The following is a 19,526-nucleotide window of genomic DNA, read 5'->3' as shown; positions in this document are numbered from 1 at the left end:
AGGCTGCTTCTTTGCTATCTATTTATTATCTGATTTTAATATCCTTCCGATATTTCTTTTATTAATCAAACAAGCAGTAACAAAATATGAGTATAGGGTAATACATTTCGTGTAGCGATTATAAAGTAAACAACGTTAAAATTAAAAGGGGGGTATATCACACTTTTACTTACGTTATGTTAATTGAGAATTTTATCATACTTTGTTGCTGTTATTGGTTATTCGTATTTCCAAGATAACGTGAATTTCTGGTGTAAGTCCCACGACAAATCCTGCACCTTCAGATACTGTAAAATATAAGAAATATTGTTTTTGTTAGTTTATTAATTTTTTCAATATATTGATTAATCGAAGATTTACCGATTTATCTGGATCGTAATTAAAATTGATCTTCTTGTCATTAATGAAGACGCGTGAGACTGTTCGCGTAATGCCCAGTATGCGAACTTTGCCAAGAATCATTTTTTCATTAAACTTAACAAATTTCTTATTACAATTGGGCTTCTCGACAATATCACTAGAGAGATTTTCCTCTTTTACTGTAAAGTTCAACCACTGAAAGTTGCAAGTGGTGTCGAGACTGTCTCCATCGTCCCAGTAAAGTTCTCCGTTAGCTTCGCCAAACTGATCTAATGCTATCAGCAATTCAAAGTCACTCTTTCTACTTTCTGTTGTGGTCGACTTAGGTTCCTGAGCTGGCAGAATGTAGCCTCCACGAATGAGTAGAGGTATCGTATCCAGAGGTGCATCCAGCATAAAGTATTTTCCGGTAGAAAATACAAATAGTTTCGAGTACAGATCATACCACAGACCACGAGGAAGATAAGCCTTTACTGAAGTGTCACCCTGAAGATGTAAAGCAAAATTTTAAATCTGCACAACATACAATTTGAATTCTAGAAAAATATAAATATGAGCGTACTTCTTGGAGAACTGGCACAATCATAAAGGAGCTTCCCCATAGGAATTGAGTATCAATAACGTATGTGGTGACATCCTGTGGAAATCTGAAATAGAATAAACACTATTAGCTGAACTGTATAACTCGGTTTAATAGCAAGAAGTAATTGTTTAACATACTCAAAGAATAATGGACGAGCAACAGTTTCACCAAAACGATGAGCTCGATAAAATAATGTATAAAGGTAAGGAAGTAGCCAATATCGAATCGTCAAAGCTTTCTTGGAAGATCGAACAACAAGATCTCCCATAGCCACTGGATCTTGTTCCTGAATAGCACAAATAAATGTCAAAATAGATCATTAGGTTATTGATCGATAAGTTATTAATTCTCATACTAACTGTGGTATCGTCCGAATTGTGATTACGTGAGAATGGATAGAAAGCTCCTAACTGCATCCACCGATTGCACAACGTTTCTGTCGTATTTCCATCAAATCCACAAATATCAGCACCCACCATTGGTACTTGAAAGAAACTAAAGGCTAAGATCTCTGGGATACTCATTCTCAAATCGTGCCTAAATGATATATGTGAATTTATGATTAAATTTTACACATAAGAATATTACAACAGAATCCGAAGGTGCTAAATTTTCTACCCCTACCATGAAGAGTATATATCTCCAGTCCAGTGACCTGCATACGCACCATGTCCCACCCAGGTCGATCTTGATATTATAAAAGGTCTTTTGTTTCTAAGAGATTTCAGGACGCTGTTGAATATTTTTAAAAATTACGTACTTTGTTAATTATCAATATGATATAATGATGATTGGATAAACTATTTTAACTTACTGATTAGTAGTAATGGCTTGACTGGTACCATATGTATTATGAAGATTGTAATGCGTACTGAGAGAATGCTGAGCGTTCATACAAACTGTTTTAGTTGCAAGCAAACCGCTAACAACATTCGGTACATATGGAGGATAATCAAGCTTATTTTGGGTACATCCATTTATATGACCATTATAAAAGTTTGATGGTTCATTCATATCCTGTTAGTGAGATTTTAAGAAATCAATGCTAATTTTCATATTTTAATGTTACTATCGAATACTCACTATCCAAGCACCATCGAATGCTACATCTTTGTGTAATAAATTCATCATTTTTGTGTAATAATCTTTTATATTCTTGTGTGTAAAATCTGGCCATACCGTGGAGACACGATTCCAGACTTTTCCTACGAATGGCTGATTTGTCTCGGAATCTTTGATAAATATATCCATGCGTAAACCTTCATCATAAGGTGGATAAGTGCCATTAACTTCACCAGCAGAAATTCCTGCGTCTATCAATGGAATGTAATGCATTCCAAGCTGTAGAATTAATTATAATATCAGATTCGTTGACATTTTTTTATTCAATTTAAAGACAGTAATGAACTGACTGTGTGAAGCTCATCGATGAATTTTGGAAGATCTTTAAAATTGTCCTCGCTGTATGTAAAGTCATTGTTGTTGCTCATGTAATCCAGATCGTTCCATTGAGTATCCTAGATCGTAATGATGAATGTTAGTAAATGGTTGATTAATAATAATATCAGAAGGTATTGAAATCATTACAAGTGGAATTCCTGCAGTGCGTGTTCTGTTCCATACTTCCTTGGTTTTTTCCAAACTTCCGTAACCAAATCTAAAATTCGTGCGTCGAATTATCTGCTGCTATTTTTATTAAAAAAATTTAGTTACCTGCATAAGTGAAACCCAAGGGACCAGTAAGGTGGCATAAATGGTTTTCCAACTACTTCAGAGTATTGTTTAAGAACATCCGCAGGCGTTGGTCCCAAAAAGAAGTACATATCAAAGATACCACCGATAGACCGGAACGTGATCGCTGGTGTTGGTTGTAGAATTACGTCTAATTCAGTTGAAAATTACTTAGTGAAAAATAAACTAGTCTGCTGCATTGATTATCGATTATTACTCGTATATTATTTTACCCATAGCATTGCTGTTAAGGAAGAGAACTCCATGACAGTTACCAGAAGCCTCAATTATTAGATAAAACGGATGAGAACCGTACAAACTTGCCTGAATAATCAAAGATTATTATAATATATACATTATATACTTCACGAAATTTTATGAACTTGCTATTTACCCCTTCTGTAGGTGGCTGATCTTTATTGAAAAATGTGTATGATTGCCAATTAGTATTTAATTTCAGATGCTCTCTATGTTCGCCGAGGCCATATATATTGTGCGATGGTAGTAAAGCGTTTATTTGCAAAAACTGATCAGCAAATATCAATCCACCCATTCCAATCGAGTCGAATCTATAGGACAAAGTTTATACAAGAGTTTATAATAATGTAAGAAACGTATGGCATAAATCATTAAGTCTTACAATGGAGTCTTGTCGGATGATCTGCTAATCATGAAGCCAGTTTTGTTTGGATCCACTCTAAATTCGTACTTTTCATTAGTATTTTTGGTGCCATATAAATATCTATCATTTCTAAGTGGCCAAGGTGGTTCGTATCGGTGGTTAGAGCGATCAGTCATCTAAAATTACAGTTTGAAATTAGTTGTATGAAACAGAGTTATAATAGGATTCCATACGAATTTGTAAATTAATGTTCAATTTTACCTTGACACGGAGAATAGAATTGTCAATACTAATAGATTCCAGTTGGATAGTTTTAATATCATTCTTATAGAAAGAAGGAGTTGAACGGCTTAAGAACCCAAGAAAATTGTTACCATCTTGATTATATTTATCGTATTTGTATCCAGGCCATTCTGATGGATAATAGCAATATGGAATATTTAGAGGTATTCTTGATGTATTTGAAATATCATTGCTTATCGGAGTCCAGCAACAATTACGATCTGCACATGATAATTCTGAGGCTCCATCCTCTGGATGACAATCGAATCTTAGATCAGGTTGAATATTTTGACAGTGTAGATTTTTATTAATATTGTTTATCATTTTTATGTCTGATATTGGATCATTTTTGCAAACAGATTTGAGCACAAGGTTATCGATCACCTCATCTATCTTTGAATGTGCAATATTCTCTACGTTTTGATCTTGTAAAGAATTCCAACAGAAATTGTTGAACGAATCAACTCTCTTCACTAAACTGGGCAAATAAATTGCAAAGGATGTTAGTATCTGTAGCATTGAGATTGTTGAATCCAACATTTTTTTATTTTGCTCTATTAACATTGATTCCTCGTGAGTATAATATTTTAGTTTAAAAATGATATATATAGAAATTGAAATCTGAAGGCACGCAGTAATCAGCAGTACTAAGAAAAATGTGCCGAGACCCCAAGTTTCCTTAGCCGCTAGAACATCTTTTTTCCTGGTAGAAATTCCTTTCTTATTGTCTTCCAACAGTTTCCTAGGCTCAGTTAAATTATAAGAACTGAGTAGCGTGACATTGTCAATACTTTTGACAGTAGTGTCAGAAAGACTCCTCTTTTTGAAAATCATCCCAAAGCCTTTATACTTAAATGGTCTAAAAAAAGTTTCTTTTATGTAACTTCATTAGAGGTACAGATAATTAAATAATACAAAAATTACCTTGAAATATGCCTTATTAGTAAAGTTCCTCGAAACTGGTTGTTCAACTAAAATTTTGCATTGTCAAGTACTGAACCGGCAAACACTAGTCTACACACAGAACTGCTGTTAACTGCACATAACCTGGACTGTCTCTGGTTGAGATATTCGATAAGTATGTATATATATGTATTTCTACTGCGTATAAAACTTTAACAGATATATATATATATATAGTACAGATGTGGACTGGTAAGTTGCTATCAAAACTACACTGTTCTTTTTCAGCAATACCCCTTCAAATATTTAAACGATAAGATTTGAGTCCGGCACCAAATATAGTATCCAAGTGCATTTCTTTTTCCAGACAGCGGTAGTCATCCAACAAAAGGCCAAAGCGCAACGTAAAATACTTAATATTTAGTGAGGATTTATTATCTACCAAATGTATATTAATTAGACTGGATTGTTACATTAAAATGAAACAGAAAAAAAGTAAAACAAAATTTAATTCTCCAAAACAGTATATAATTACATATCACGGGTGCTGAATAAATGTACAGGTGGAATTATGAAGATAAATTACTTGCAATAAACGTTGGTAGAGTTGCGATTACCTCAGTGTGCATCTATTGGAATATTTTCTTTATCTTCTTCACACTTTTGTACAATTCCTGAAAAGCAAAGATAATTATATTAATAATACGTTTTTCATCAGAAAATACACCTTGATGAAGCGTAAGTATATCGTTTTTTTTCTTACGTTTCATTATCGTTTGTAATGCAGTAATTGCAGGTGAATCTGGTAGTTCTGTTAAGAAATTTTTTCCCTCGTCACAACATCTTGCCAAAAGTGGATCTAGCGGCATTGAGCCCAAAAATTCAATATTTAAGTCTTGGGCCATTTTTTTACCACCGCCCGTGGATGCAGGAAATATTTCAGCTGAATTCTATAGAGACAAAATAAATGATTATGATGCTGTGATACAGAAAAATAATGTTGTAAACATAAATAGTAAACTTGCCTTGCATTTTGGACACACGAAAATGCTCATATTTTCGAGAACGCCTAAAATTGGAATATTCACTTTTTTGCAAAAATCAATTTCCTTCCGAACGTCAAGCAGTGCTACTTCCTGTGGCGTTGTGACTATAATTGCGCCGGTTATGCCTGCGCCCTGTAGATAGGAGGCAGCAGATAAATGCTCATCCGAAGTACCAGGCGGTGTATCCAGAATCAAATAATCTAAATTCCCCCAATCAACTTCAGACAGGAACTGTCGTATCATTCCTAAGCATGAAAATATGAAATATAATTATTAGATGTTCTAAGAGTATTAATAAAATTATCGAATTGGTAACTACCGTTTTTCTTGGGTCCTCTCCATATTACAGCATCACTGGGACTACCCAAAAGGAAGCCAATGGACATTAAAGACAAATTGTCTTCAATGTACTAAAATGATATAAAACCTGTAACATCAAATCAAATCCTAATCCTGATATAGCTCTTGCTTACTTACAACAGGGGACCATCCTGAAGCACTCTGATGAACTTGTTCCCCAAGTACTCCAAGTACTCTAGGCTGAGAGGGTCCACAGATATCTATATCTAATACAGCAACCTGTATAATTAATTGTATATGATCTTTTGGAGTAAACTGTTCTTATAATATAAGTTTGATAATTTGGATGAATTTGTTTTAATAAAGTACTGTAAGTCAATGTGATTCATATTGCTATAGGATTTATAGCATTGAAACGACATAGTTATTTAAATGCTGATCAATAAGTGCCTGGCACAGAGTGACTCGACACAGATAGCTATAGATGTAGTCAGGGGGTTTGATACCCTAGGTCATTTCCTGAATTGACACTGCCAGTGGCCCTTGACATGCTACCATGTACATTGAAAATCACATAGACGTTCTTGGCTTGGGAAAAAGGGTAAGTTACTTAAAACCACAAATTATTGATAGGTAGCATTGAAAAAGTGTTATTATCGTGTCAATACTAAAATTTTCTTATTGAATGGCATCAGTAGATAATGTTTGCAAATCATTTTTGCCAGTCATTGTTTTATCCAAGTTATTCTTGTAAATAATATTAAAATAATTAGATTTGTATAATATATTGTTCCTTACATTTCTATCAGCATTGTCAGCAGCCAGAGCCCGTGATATCAATGACGTCATAGTACTTTTTCCAACACCACCTTTACCAGACAATACTAATATTTTGTTTTTAACAGCAGATAATTTCTCTTTAACTAACGCTATTCCAGGGTCAGGCTGCTTGGTTGCACCCGATGCACAAATATTTTGATTTGGACATCCAGCACATGCGGAAACTTTGCCTGCATCTTCACTTTGGGTTCCAGGACAATCTGATAAAAGAATTTGTTCACACATTAACTACATTTTTTGCAATGTTACAAAAAGATAAATAAATTACATGGATAACCTAATTGCACGCAATAATGCCAAATCACTAATGGAAGAAAATCAATATTGTTTCCAATATCTATGAAATTAATAATTATCAGAAAACTGCATAAAGACACAATATCTAATGTGCACATTTCATTATACGGATCAGTCTAAATTATACAGGAATTATTTACTTACGCTCTGGAGCATCGTTAGGAACATCAGCCATATTGGACATGTACTCAGCCACACTAGTGTAAGCTCAAAGTCACTCGCGTAGATATTTGATTGAAACAACAGATCACTATCAGTTTATTTCTTGTTTTATTCCCATATTTCAAATGCACTGAAATACCTGTTTCTAATTGTACAACCACTTAAAAGGTATCACTCCTACTTTTCTTAACGACACCATAATTAATGTATATCTTATTAATCAACTTTATTTGCTGCCAAGGACACTGCTCCTTTTTTCATCCATCTCCGAATACGAATATCAAATATTATCGCTTATGGATAAACAATTTATATTATTTGTAACAATATAACATATCTTGTGCAGCAACTTCAGCCTTGGAGCACAGTTGGAGCTTCTATGCCGTGCACACAAGTTTTGGTTCCTATCCGAGCCAGCGATTATCAAAGAACTCATAGACAACAGCCTTGGCGATCTAATATGGGTTACGAGAATATCGAATTGGTTCCATTGTAAGTTTAAAAAAATATTTGATTCATCTAAAAAATGTGTGAAGGATAATTGCCAGATTTTCTCCCAAGTTAATTGTAGTAAAAGAATCGCAGTTCAGTCTATAGTAAAGATGCATAGCTATATTGATTAAACAAACCATATTAGACACAACTGTAGAAAGATTCCCTATAGGTATTCTTGAAATTCCTTCACAATCCTGCCTTCAATAGTTCTCAAGACTGTGTTACAAGAAAAGAGGTTCCTTAAAAATACAAATTTACTTCACTTGTATAAATAAGTTATCTAATTTCTAACAGAAGTAATATTCTATCGCTATAGAGTTTCAATAACGTAATACCAATAATATTGTAGATCTCGAACAAAAGCTATGACGAATTACACTGGGGATCCTATGAGCAACATGACTACTCAGCCTTTGAAGTTTCCAAATTTGGTTACTGGATATGAACGGAATCCTGTACACGCGTCGCAAGCAGCTATGTACACAAGATATACGCCAAATGAATGGTATCAGAAGCAAATAAAGTTTTATAACGAAGCCAATACGAACAGACAATATTCTGAAAGAATAAGAAACGACGCCGTGAAAGTGATGAGGTGTACCGGATCATATTAAATGATACGTAAAAGTCAATAGATTTGTGCTAATATTTTTTCTTTTTCAAATATTTCTCGATATTTCAGAACTGCAGAAGAAAAGATACAATACGGTCAATACGACACGAGTCGTCGACTTGGTGAGAGAATAAGCGACGTGACTTTTTGGAGGAATGAAGTGGCGTCTGAATTGGAAAGATTGATTCAGGAAAGTGAGAGGCTTCAGGATTGCCGAAGTGTTTTGGAAAAAGCCATACAGGATATAGAAGGGCCGTTGCATATTGCTGAAGAATGTCTCTACCATAGAGAATCGAGAAAAGGTGCAGGATGCACGTATATATAGATTAGATTGTTTGTTGAACTTTATCATGGCACCAAATAATTTTAGGTACCGAACTGATTCATGATGATACGGAGAAATCTCTGCTGTGTGAAATAGGAAATTTGCGGAACAATGAAAAGAAGTTGGAGGCTTGCCTCGATAAGTGTAAAGATCAGGTACTGATTTCCGGTTTAATGATTGCTGAGTTTTGTATGGTACAAACATTTTATTCCAGCTCCGCAACTGCAGGGCAGTGCAAAATCAGTTGGAACTAGATATGAAAAATAAAGAAGGTGCCTTGGGTATAGATATGCTGTGTCATCAATTGAATAATCATAGTCAAGGATTACAGTATTATGCTGGAATTGAAAAATTTGATCCATGGTACGTATTGCATGTAAATATTCAGAGTCAATTGATGAGATTGCGTGACGCAGTGTGTCGGAACAAGAAACCTGGGCAGAAGCGGCCAATAGAATCGTTCAAAAATCACAAACGGAAAGAACCAAGTCTTGTCAGTTGCGCACAGATGCGGAAGCGCTAATAAATCGTGTAGCCCAAGAAATATGGGATGCCTGGACCAATACGAACAACGCAGTAAGTCGTAGATGCTCCGAACTGCTAGAAGCCAAGAGTAAACTTCAGCAGCACCTTCATAAGATTCAACAAGAGATTTTTGACGTGGAGAAAAATATTGAATTGATGCGGAAAAGCATTGCGGATAAGAGTTACGCGCTCAAGGTTGCTCATACTAGACTTGAGGCCAGAATGCATCGTCCTGAACTTGAATTGTGTCGCGATTATGCGCACATGAGGTAGTTGTCGCAAAGTAGATAATTTTGAAAGATGATATTCCATGAATTTGTTTCTTACAGCTTGCAGAAAGAAATAGATGACATAAATCAACAGGTGGAACGAATGCATAAGATGTTGAAGGAGCTTGAAAATCAACATCAGAGATTGTTAAGAACACGAAATGAAATGGAACACGATATGGCACTTAAAATCGATGCCATGTATATCGATAAAGAAAAAGTTTGCGGATTACGACGAGCTTATCCCATTAACGCGCTCTTTAGATTCTGATGTGTTCGGATGCGCGTTTTAGGAAAGATTAGAAGTAGACGACGTAGTCGGAATGCACTCCTAGAGTGATTTAGGTCATGTGACATTTCGATGAAAATTCGCTGAAAGTTTGTCAAATATTTATTGCTCTGTACAATTATAATAAACTTTAAAACAAAGTTACGTTTTTTTTTTTATAATTACACTACAAGTGACTCTTAATAAAACTTGGTATAGGTAGTTTTAGACCATCTTTTGCTTCAAAGAATGTGTAGGAAAGTGTTATTTCATCAACACCCTCCATTTTTGGATCGTCAACAAATTCTGGATCAATGTAGAAGAATACTGGCATATCGACCTTGAAAACAGATTTAAGGTTATTCACTGTTAATCGTAATGACAATTTGCATAATGAATACAATTATACTTTGAATTGTATATAATCAAATGCATATATACATTGTCATCTACAGAGTATTAAGTGTATGTATTTACCTGTTCATGTGGATTCAGTTGTTGTTCTTCGAAGCAGAAGCATTGGATTTTATTGAAATACTGACCAGCATCAAATGGTACCACGTTATAAGTAGACACACCAATGACAGGCTCGTCTGTTGGATTGTAGGCTGTATAAAATGCCAATGCAGTTTCACCAGCCATGACTTTGATCTCTAACTGTTGAGGTTTAAAATTCCAACGCATTGCTGCAGCAACATCTGCATTAAATTTAATTTTTATTATTCTGTCTTTGACAGGTTTCATCGTTTCCACTGTATCGCTGCCATGACCTACGGTCCCACCATAGCTGTATGACTATAACACACAGAACAATAATCTCTAAAACAGCACATTAAAATATAGCAGATACACTATGATAACTATTGATTCTTATTGAAATTACCTGACAAAATATTCTGTAAAGTGGAACTGCTGCATAACTCAAACCAACAGTGAGAACCCCTGCAGCCACAACATAATTCACAGTGGACCATAATCTCTTTTTATGTAGAACATTTTCGTTACGACACTCTTTGAATAAAGTCTTTCTGACACTAGTAGATATGTGTCTCGTGTAGCCTTTTGCTAAGTACTGACACGTTTTAAAATACATTTTCTTTTAAAGATCGCGATTCTAAATAACCATAACCATAACCACGTAACCCAATATCATGCAAATTATATCATGGTATTTAGTTTTGTTCGCGACTACATTTATATTGGCTTGAGGAAATCAATTATACAGAAGCCATTTCTATTTATTACAGTTTAAATCAATATGCAATGTTACAATTATTCACGATTGGCGGTCCATGCAACATACCGCACAGCTGGCAATATTAGCTGGAAGCCATATTGGCTGTTGTCATGTAAGATACATTGCTGTCTCTGCTGTTCTTGGCGCAACGTTGGAATTACATACATATATGCAGGAAAAAAAAGGGTAGAAAATTCATCTCAATTTGTCTTTTATTAAATACATTGAATTCTGTACATTGTTTGGTAAATGCAACAAACAGATGCGATAATAAGTCTTGTAGATCAAACTGTGGTTTATTTTTGCTCCAGAATTTATTCACTTTCTATCAAACTTTCTTAACAATATCGAAAATATAATACGTGCATTCACATCCATGTACTATTTATTAATTAAAGAAAACGCGGTGCATCACTTAATAAAAAATCCGCCGCGTTTTCGCATTGTTTCGTAACTTTTCTGTTTCTTTAATTTTCATTAACGATTTGCTATTTGAGCATATACAGTGACATTTCATGAAGTTCTCCACTTTTGCTCTTTACATTCCTCCTATTCTCTCTCTCGCTGTCTCTTATCCTCTCTTAACTTCTTTTGAAAAACTATAATACTTGTGTTTCCTAAAACGTAAGGACTAGAGATGTCGTTTGGCACAATCAAGAGGTATATGCAATTGTGGTCTCTATTGTTATTTATCAGAAGTTCAAAATTGAGCCTTTGAGTAAATTCTTAGTATTATATAAAGCACCAGCTTGAAAAATCACGAGGTTGAAGTTTTAGTTTCCTCTGTCGATCTCACCTGAATTTATAAAATATACACATTCTTGAAATTATAAAAAAACTTATTGGTAAATTATAAAATATTCGTTTAAATATTTTACGGCACAGGTTACCATACGTTCCTGACCGCATAAAGACGTTCTGAAAGTCTCTTCGTTTTGTATTTGCAACAATTATAAGAAATTTAACGGATGTCGACGTCGTGTTTCTAAAGTTAGCATAGAAACGTCTTTAACGCGTCACGTTTTTTGTATCATTAGAAAGACATCTTCAGGACATCTTATTCACTCGTACACTATCAGGCAGCTTAGCCTATTTAATACTTTTGGCACAAACTCGACTGTAACATTTATCACGAACACCGAAAATACATCAAATTTTATATTTTAAAAATTCTACATTTCTTTTTTTTTCACTTTAATTTAGCTTCATTGGCCGGAACTTGGAGTCGCCGTTAGTCCAATTTCAAAAAGTCACCTTAAGTACGTATTCCAAATATAAAGAAAAACGTCAAGATACACTTTCACTTTGCAGAAACCTATTTCAATTATCTCATTTGTACCGAAGTCAACAAATATATAAATAAATATAGTGAAAAATAAATAAAAATTTACGAAATGGTAGGCCCTAATTTCGCGACTCAAAAGAGCAGTTTGCATAGAGATGCGTTCTTTGGTGGTCCCGTAGGTGATGACGATGCTTGAATCTTTTCTTGCAACTCGCACATTGAAAACGTGGTCCGACGCCGCATTCTAGTCGCAAATGCCGCGTCAGGTTGCACTTATGCGAATAGGTCCGGCCGCATTTCGGGCATAAAAATGGTGGTCCGTCCTCCAAATCTTTATGTCTTTTCCACACTGAAACAGTAAGTCGATCGTGAAATCGAAGCTGTGGAAAGGAAAGCAAATGCAGAAGATCGAACAGCCAAAAAAAAAAAAAGAATTATACATCAAGTCATGCTGCGACATAATTTCGACAGGTAATCGTGAATTAAAGAAAAAGAAAAAAAAATATTTACGAATATCGATTCCTGGATACGCAACTTTATATATGTACGTTTACGATCTTTGACTACCGTGGTTGAACTGTTTATGAACTCACGCGTTTCTAATGGCGCATTTTCATATTCCACTGAAAAATCACACGCAAATCAGTGGAATTAACGTGTATAAAAGATATATTTATTTCAGCCTATTTTTTGTACAATATATTATATATGTATATATATATTTATATAATGATCTATGTATATAATATAACTAGGCAGCCCTGAATATAGACATCTATACGCTCGTGGTATACGTTTCCTGTTCTTGATTTCATATTGTGAATATTTCCACTGATAAAAATCCTTTCGATTTTTCCACCTTGATTAAAGAAAAATATTTTCAACGTCCACTCCGATACGTATAAATGTGTACCTGGCAGTACGTCTCGAATCACAGTTAGTCGGTGAGTCTAATTTTTTGAAAAATGTTTGAACAAAAAATTTGCAAAAAACGAAAGTCAAAATTTACGTTTTTTTTTCTTCTTAAACTTACATCTAAATGCTCTAAGTATTTTTTTTTTTCGCTAAATACTTTCTCACAAACGTAGTTCCTAAGAATCGTGTTGACTTGGTATAATAGTATGAGAAATAATAAGCGATACGAAGTATGGAGACTCAAATCGATGAGAATTCTCTTACGTTCGCAAAACTAAAATGGTTTTTTGGTAACAAAAATAATAAACGTTAATTTTCTGTGCCCACTAAATGCGCTCCTAGGAATGAATTATTCATTCTCAAGAAATAACAATAACAATGGCAGTGCTTCAGTCTGTTATCGGTAACTTTAAGTTACGTGTATCAGCCCTCTCGAGAGATCATTAGAATGAAATACTGAAATATATAAAAATCACTAATTACAGTAATTAAGTTACCGCAATGTCCTAACAAAAATTATTTTCATCCTTTCGTCCCAATTTCAGTAGGGAGTTGAGCAATTGAATCTATTGCTATCGTTATCTCTTATATATTCAATTTTCATGAAAATTTTAACAATTCAACGATATATGTAAGTTCTACTGTAATTCCTTTCCAACTTTATTTATTTCCTAAGGAATGTTTACTTGACTATAAAACACATGACTACGGGAAGTCTTACATAGAAGATTTCTTCTGAAATTCTTCTGACCACTTGTTGAAAATTAAAGAGAAAAAAGAAATTTGAAAAAAAAATGATCAAAATTCCCTATACGATAATTTAACGAAACGGCAATCCAGCCCAATACTGTATAGAGTATTTCAAAAGTAATCTGTAATTAACAAAGAGAAAAAAAATAATAACTCAAACTCAAATAAAATATAGCACTTCCACGAATATTTTTCTCTTTGCACTCTTTTTCGAGTGAAACACAAAATAAAAAAATTAAAATCTTCGTTAAATTCATTTGCAAGTAACATCACCAACATTTGAAATTTAATTACGTAACGTCGGCGCAATATCGATTTCCTTGAAATCGACGCTATCAAAAATAAACTGTATAAACTTTTTCATTTTGAAAAAAAAAATAACCCTGCCGATACAATCGTCATAGATAGAAAAAAAAAGAATGAAGTATTCTCTCGCTTCACCATACCAGAAGTACCAGTACTTCAAGGTTTTTGATGAGTACGCATATGAAGGACTAAATTGTGCTTGTGCTTTGACTTTTTGTGACAGATTGGACATTCAAATTGCGGCTCGACTCCGCACTCGAATCGAATATGCCTGTTAAGAGAGTGCGGCCTTGCATATGCATTGCCACACCTAGGGCACGAGTACCCGGTGACGTCACGTCCAGTCAAGTGCGCGAAACCAGGACCAGGACTACCACGATCAGGAACACAAGTCATCGCAGCGGTCATTTCCAACGGTTGAATTTTATCCGCAGCTTCTGGATACAAGCTTCTGTATGACCTCCTGATATCTTCTTCCCTGGCCAAATCGGCCATCTTGTTTTCGGCTAGGAGACGTAAGTACAGGCTCTGATATTGGTAGTACCACTCGATGGCCGTCCCTGAGGTATACTGGTGCTCTAGAAAAAATAGAAACCAACTCGCTTAATGCTTTCTTCTTTTTTTTTTTAAAGACACTTCCGTTCCTGTATTCCTCATTCCTTGTGTGTTATCGTGTCTCTATTATCATCACCGTATTCCAGCTATTAGGACGTCTGGGACATAACGTGTAGGACGCAAACAAAACGACCGATCAAACACGTACCATTCACCACCACAAGCAAAACGTGAAATAATCGGATTTCATAATTTCACGTGAGTTTTCATAATTTTTATTTATTTTTTCAATATTTATTCCTAAATAATATGCAGTGGGAGAGAATATGAAAGAGGAGGATAAAAGTTTTATATTTTTGCGAGATACTAAGTGATTACTTTTTTTTATTGATAACAGACAGGATGCGATTGTGAGTCTGCCGAATCAGCGAGGATGAAGTTCAATCGTGGCGGTAGACATCAAGTTTTTTACATCCATCGCAGAAGTCTGACGCTTTGTAATGTTAAAAGTTTGCAAATTTTAATGACGAATGATGAAATTCAAAATATATCGCATAAAGGTACGATTAAGATAACATTAAATTCAATGATTTCTTTGCCAATTTGTGCTTCCCCTGATAATGCTCATTGAGCTTGTACTGATGATAAAACTTTTTAGGACAGAGCCGGCAGCTGAACTGTTTCTCCTTGTTACCACATTCGGCTCTCTGATGACGCAGAAGACTGTCTCTCCATTTATAGCCCTTTCCGCAACCGGAACAAACATTGGCCGTTTTGTGGTTACCCGCTGGCTCAGGCATTTTCGTAAACTGTCCAGACTTTTGTTTCAAGTGCAACAGGGATTGCGTGGTAACGTTCTCCGACCAGCAGGGACCTTCTGAGGGGACGAAAATTTCTGAAATAGAAATAGAAAATCCTTTAGAGACTGTTCCGAGTAAAATTTTATTCGGGGATATTCGTTGCGTCGTTAATTCGTTTAACGATGACGATTTAGAAACCTACTTCTCTCGTCTCTTACTGATCAATGACTTAATGATAATTCGTACAAGTTCGTAGAAGCATCTACCGAGAACGCATTTCTTCCGCCATTCTCATTTGTTCTTCAAACTTCAAAATAGCTGATCTACCGTAGTCCAACCGTGAATAGAATAACTACCGCATGACGGGGAAGTCTGTTTCGACAAATTGCTTTGCACAACGACGACAATAGTGTCTTCGTTTATCGCAACCAAACTGATGACTTCGATTGGCCGATGTTTTCTTAAATTACTGTTGTGCTTGCAAGTTTTGCCGCAGACTAAACCGTATCGTGCTTTGCTTTTTCTGAAATTGATCGATTTTAATCGAAGCAAAATTCATCGATGAACCGATCATCAGCCAGGACGTCGTTGAGCATAGGAAAGCCTAAAAAAATGGATAATTCAAGATTAAGCACAGTCGACAGAGTGATTTTTTGATTTCAAGGAAAAACAAAGGAAAGATAATAAATTAAAAATAAAGCCTTTCGCACGCGAAGCCATTAAAGCGTATCTTGCCCTCAAAATATTATCTTTTATTATTCAATATAATACAATTGGACTTGATCCTTAAGAGCAACAAAATAAATTTAAGGTCTGTGATGAGCGAAATTGTGATTTCGTAGCTCATATCGATACTTGAACTTCCTGTCGCAGAAGTGACAGGAAAATTTCTTTTCCTTGTTGCCACACTCAACCCTCTGATGTCTCTTGAGACTGTCCTGCCATTTATACTTCTTTCCGCAATTCGTGCAGGTGTACTGTGGCTGGGAAATCGGCACATACGTTTCACCAGCATACACAGCAGTCATGGAGAACAAAGGTCCAGTCTGTCCAAGGGATGATCTTTCTCGTTCCTTCACAGATTTATCGGTGGTTGACAATGCCTTGGACTCCGTGATGTCCCTGGTCTTCCTTTCGAGCATCCAGAGGGCGTCGTACTCTTCCTGTTGTTCGTCAAGCCCTACGAGCGACAAAGGAACGTGAAGTTAGCAGCGGACCAAAGTTCAAATAAGTACAGTATATTTATGGCGAGTCCATTGGCGACATGAAGCTTTCTACAAAGACATTAGCTATAGTGGATTCGGGTTTGTGCACTCAATGAACTGAAGCCATATTGATTTATCGTTGAACGATGCCTTCCGGAGCGGATTTATTCATTGACAATCAGACTTGTTTTTCAAAAGAAGAAGTGTGACATAAGTGTATTGTATTATTTGAAGTATTGTTATTAACGTATACTTGCGTATTATCTATCACTTTTTTTTTTTCATTTTCTATCATTTTCTCTCTCTCTCCGTCCACCTTGCAGAAACACGGTCGCTCGTAGAGTCTCTAAGAGCTCTTGTCATCGGGAATCGAACTGGCACTGTTGTTCCCGCGCGTGTCGGCCGTCTTCTTCGCCGCGGCTGCATGAAGAGACTGATGCTTCCGCATGAGGAATCTGTAGGCGAATCTTCGCTGGCAGATTTTGCACGCGTACTTGCCCTCCTTGTTCTCGCAAACCAGACGCTGATGTCTTCGCAAAGTGTCGAGCCTCTTGTAGCTCTTTCCGCACTGGGTGCAAGGATAACGTTGCTGAAATCCTTCGCACTTCTCCTGCTGATATTGAAAAGAGGCAAGGAGGTCGTCGCACTTCTGCTGATGACGCTTCAAGCTGTCTACGCGGGTGTAGCCTCTGCCGCACCCGGTGCAGATGAACTGTTGATTACTGTTCCTGGAAGGTCTCTGGACGCAAGGCTGATCTGTCGTGTAAATTGTCGAGGGGTTGCATACGATGTAATTGGTCTCCGTATGGAAATTAGTCTCGAACGGTAGAACAGTCTTGTCCTCTTCCTCCTCGTCGGAGACACGGAGTCCGTCATCGTCATCGGGATGACCGGTAGCGTTACCGGAAGTCTCGCCTGAAAGTCATACGCGATTTATTTTTATTCATCTTGGACGAACTCGACAAGAACAATACGGGGGTCGCATGCAGAATTATGCTCGTGATTCGTATATAAATAATATAGTCATGCAGATATGAAGTCGCAATAGAAAGCACGGGTTTGCAGAAGTTTTTAAGAGCAGTAGAAAGACAGAGAGAGAGAGAGACTGGCCTTATTGATCTTATTTATTAACGAAATATATTTCACGCCGAGATATCAAACTTTAGTAATCGGGGATGACGTACACGCTTGATTGTCTTACAGATGTGATTTTTATTCGAAATTTTTTAACATGGTGAAACAAAATTAATCTTTCGATATCTATAGGTCTTTTAATGATACAGTGTACCGTTAAGATCGTATTCTTCGACATAATGCATATCAATCCCATTAGTAATATCGATGCGTATCGCAAGCGTATTTTTATAATCTAAAGTTGTACGAGCTTTCGTTCTCAAACTAGATAGGAGTAACCAGGTAGTACTTGGCAAAGACGTCGAGGTTCGTTATGTTATGAGGGGCCGAAATAATATGAAAATCAAAAGGATAGGGGATGAATTAAAAAAATAATAATAAAAGTAAAAAAAAAGGATCACTGCGATACGACGTATTTTGCCATAATTTTCACGTTTCTTGAATCAATTGGTACTGTTCATATTCATATGAGGTACATAGGAGGTGTGAGCAACTTTCATGTGTTTAATTAGAATGTTTATCTTTGAAAACTTTTTTCCGCAATACTGGCAGACAATACGGTCCTCCTTGACGCCGCAATAATATTTTTCGTGACGCTTCAGACTATCCATACGTGAGAAGGACTTTCCGCACTCGTTACAGACTATTACGCGACCTTTGCTCTCATTTTTCAACTGACTCTGTTGCATCTCGGTATCCACCGGTAATGACGTCGAAGACAGGAAGTGGTCTGTCTCGATTTTCAGAAAATCCTCGGGTATCAGATCCTCGTTTCCCGACTTGCTCCAAATGTTGTCCAGGAACAGTGCTGCCAAAGAGAAAAAAAAACAAGACCACGTTAGGGTTATCGTCATGACGTTAGTTCGATTTTCGGGCACAGGAGGGGAAAATTAAAAAAAATTTTAAAAAGCGTGTGACACGACAGGAATAAGGATTACGGAAAAAGACGTAGCGCATGCATTTATGACAAGCGAGTTATTCGATGAGATTCATTATGTATAGCAACGATACGATGAGATTTTTAGAGTAAAAAATTCTTTTTTTCATTTTTTTAAAAATAATAAACAGTAATGGGTATGCTTAATATTTAGTTTAATTATGGGGAAATTGTAAGATCCGTGTGGCGTTATCCTTTTAAAAACGTCCGTGTGACAAGTGGAAAATTTGATTTTTTATATATATATATGTATACCTTTTTTTCTTTTTTTTGAAAATATTGGGTAACATTAAAATCTATCTACTCGTGCTTCTGCAGAATGTGATCGCGCAGACGGTATCTTCTGTAGAATTTTTGACCGCAAAAGTCACACGAATGCTTCCCTTCCTTTTCGCCGCATTGGGATATCTGATGACGTCGCAGACTGTTTATCCACGTGTAGCCACGTCCGCACTCGCCACACACGTACTGTTGTTTCTGCGCTCTATTTGGCATCACTGCTAACGATTTAGTGTCGATTATCGTAGGCATCCATTTTAATTCGTTATGGGTTTCTTCGAGTTGCCACAGGATATCTGAAAGGAAGAATTACTTCAGTATCTGTTCCAAAGCTCATTGATTGGCTAGGCTCGATAATGGATCAATGAAATATCATCGGTAGATTATATAATCTTGTGATACGTAACTTTATTGAGGAAAATAAAATAATAGTAATTTTAATAAGGGAAAAACAAACGAAAACTTCACGTACGAACATTAATTAAGGGTGGGGGGGGGGGGG

General features: G+C 36.0%; 6 protein-coding genes across 7 annotated transcripts; 1 reads left to right on the top strand and 5 right to left on the bottom strand.

The window, feature by feature from the left end:
- Positions 1-21: 21 nt before the first annotated feature.
- Positions 22-4,837, bottom strand: LOC107264133 (lysosomal alpha-glucosidase). Its single transcript, XM_015732045.2, has 16 exons — positions 4,503-4,837; positions 3,558-4,437; positions 3,315-3,472; positions 3,069-3,243; positions 2,908-2,998; positions 2,657-2,825; positions 2,531-2,600; positions 2,356-2,460; positions 2,027-2,284; positions 1,758-1,960; positions 1,568-1,675; positions 1,303-1,480; positions 1,081-1,229; positions 923-1,007; positions 361-846; positions 22-287 (listed from the first exon to the last, which is right to left on the bottom strand). The coding sequence occupies exons 2-16, from the start codon at positions 4,410-4,412 to the stop codon at positions 219-221; spliced, it is 3,159 nt and encodes a 1,052-aa protein (XP_015587531.1). The 5' UTR covers positions 4,413-4,437; positions 4,503-4,837; the 3' UTR covers positions 22-218.
- A 135-nt stretch (positions 4,838-4,972) lies between these two features.
- On the bottom strand, positions 4,973-7,542 carry LOC107264136 (cytosolic Fe-S cluster assembly factor NUBP1 homolog). Its single transcript, XM_015732050.2, has 7 exons — positions 7,109-7,542; positions 6,626-6,867; positions 6,005-6,106; positions 5,847-5,937; positions 5,507-5,772; positions 5,245-5,431; positions 4,973-5,155 (listed from the first exon to the last, which is right to left on the bottom strand). Exons 1-7 carry the CDS (start codon positions 7,146-7,148, stop codon positions 5,100-5,102), a joined length of 984 nt encoding a protein of 327 aa, XP_015587536.1. The 5' UTR covers positions 7,149-7,542; the 3' UTR covers positions 4,973-5,099.
- On the top strand, positions 6,384-9,786 carry LOC107264135 (tektin-3). 2 transcript variants are annotated; one of them, XM_015732048.2, is made up of 8 exons: positions 6,384-6,428; positions 7,473-7,618; positions 7,971-8,216; positions 8,304-8,536; positions 8,605-8,714; positions 8,774-8,922; positions 8,976-9,353; positions 9,414-9,786. In XM_015732048.2, exons 1-8 carry the CDS (start codon positions 6,384-6,386, stop codon positions 9,622-9,624), a joined length of 1,518 nt encoding a protein of 505 aa, XP_015587534.1. In that variant the 3' UTR covers positions 9,625-9,786. The 2 variants fall into 2 exon arrangements, with proteins under 2 accessions (XP_015587534.1, XP_015587533.1); XM_015732047.2 differs by lacking the exon at positions 6,384-6,428 and adding an exon at positions 6,884-7,166.
- LOC107264138 (cytochrome c oxidase assembly protein COX11, mitochondrial) lies at positions 9,730-10,972 on the bottom strand. The gene is made up of 3 exons (XM_015732058.2): positions 10,505-10,972; positions 10,099-10,416; positions 9,730-9,961 (listed from the first exon to the last, which is right to left on the bottom strand). Exons 1-3 carry the CDS (start codon positions 10,712-10,714, stop codon positions 9,809-9,811), a joined length of 681 nt encoding a protein of 226 aa, XP_015587544.1. The 5' UTR covers positions 10,715-10,972; the 3' UTR covers positions 9,730-9,808.
- A 5,216-nt stretch (positions 10,973-16,188) lies between these two features.
- On the bottom strand, positions 16,189-17,060 carry LOC107263942 (longitudinals lacking protein-like). Its single transcript, XM_025081437.1, has 2 exons — positions 16,932-17,060; positions 16,189-16,649 (listed from the first exon to the last, which is right to left on the bottom strand). Exon 2 carries the CDS (start codon positions 16,609-16,611, stop codon positions 16,276-16,278), a length of 336 nt encoding a protein of 111 aa, XP_024937205.1. The 5' UTR covers positions 16,612-16,649; positions 16,932-17,060; the 3' UTR covers positions 16,189-16,275.
- LOC107263862 (zinc finger protein 658B-like) lies at positions 16,807-19,063 on the bottom strand. The gene is made up of 3 exons (XM_025081430.1): positions 19,050-19,063; positions 18,464-18,616; positions 16,807-17,589 (listed from the first exon to the last, which is right to left on the bottom strand). The coding sequence occupies exons 2-3, from the start codon at positions 18,495-18,497 to the stop codon at positions 17,021-17,023; spliced, it is 603 nt and encodes a 200-aa protein (XP_024937198.1). The 5' UTR covers positions 18,498-18,616; positions 19,050-19,063; the 3' UTR covers positions 16,807-17,020.
- Between the last annotated feature and the right edge of the window lie 463 nt (positions 19,064-19,526).

Source organism: Cephus cinctus, unplaced genomic scaffold, assembly GCF_000341935.2.
Source record: "Cephus cinctus unplaced genomic scaffold, Ccin1 Ccin1_scaffold0168, whole genome shotgun sequence".
NCBI classification, from domain to species: Eukaryota; Metazoa; Arthropoda; class Insecta; order Hymenoptera; family Cephidae; genus Cephus; species Cephus cinctus.
This window is presented reverse-complemented; position numbering and strand designations above follow the sequence as displayed.

Coding starts and splice junctions, on each gene's coding strand:
- LOC107264133 (XM_015732045.2), bottom strand. CDS start 4,412: ATGATTTTCAAAAAGAGGAGTCTTTCTGACACTACTGTCAAAAGTATT. Junction 2,999..3,068: donor ATCAGCCACCTACAGAAGGG/GTAAATAGCAAG, acceptor TTGATTATTCAG/GCAAGTTTGTACGGTTCTCA. Junction 1,481..1,567: donor GGAGATATATACTCTTCATG/GTAGGGGTAGAA, acceptor TATATCATTTAG/GCACGATTTGAGAATGAGTA.
- LOC107264138 (XM_015732058.2), bottom strand. CDS start 10,714: ATGTATTTTAAAACGTGTCAGTACTTAGCAAAAGGCTACACGAGACAC. Junction 10,417..10,504: donor TTTACAGAATATTTTGTCAG/GTAATTTCAATA, acceptor TGTGTGTTATAG/TCATACAGCTATGGTGGGAC. Junction 9,962..10,098: donor AACTGAATCCACATGAACAG/GTAAATACATAC, acceptor TCTGTTTTCAAG/GTCGATATGCCAGTATTCTT.
- LOC107264136 (XM_015732050.2), bottom strand. CDS start 7,148: ATGTCCAATATGGCTGATGTTCCTAACGATGCTCCAGAGC. Junction 6,868..7,108: donor TCCTAACGATGCTCCAGAGC/GTAAGTAAATAA, acceptor TTCTTTTATCAG/ATTGTCCTGGAACCCAAAGT. Junction 5,773..5,846: donor GAGAGGACCCAAGAAAAACG/GTAGTTACCAAT, acceptor TTTCATGCTTAG/GAATGATACGACAGTTCCTG.
- LOC107263942 (XM_025081437.1), bottom strand. CDS start 16,611: ATGCTCGAAAGGAAGACCAGGGACATCACGGAGTCCAAGGCATTGTCA.
- LOC107264135 (XM_015732047.2), top strand. CDS start 7,053: ATGTGCACATTTCATTATACGGATCAGTCTAAATTATACAGGAATTAT. Junction 8,217..8,303: donor GACGCCGTGAAAGTGATGAG/GTGTACCGGATC, acceptor TCGATATTTCAG/AACTGCAGAAGAAAAGATAC. Junction 9,354..9,413: donor CGCGATTATGCGCACATGAG/GTAGTTGTCGCA, acceptor TGTTTCTTACAG/CTTGCAGAAAGAAATAGATG.
- LOC107263862 (XM_025081430.1), bottom strand. CDS start 18,497: ATGCAACAGAGTCAGTTGAAAAATGAGAGCAAAG. Junction 17,590..18,463: donor GTTGAAAAATGAGAGCAAAG/GTCGCGTAATAG, acceptor TATGACTTTCAG/GCGAGACTTCCGGTAACGCT.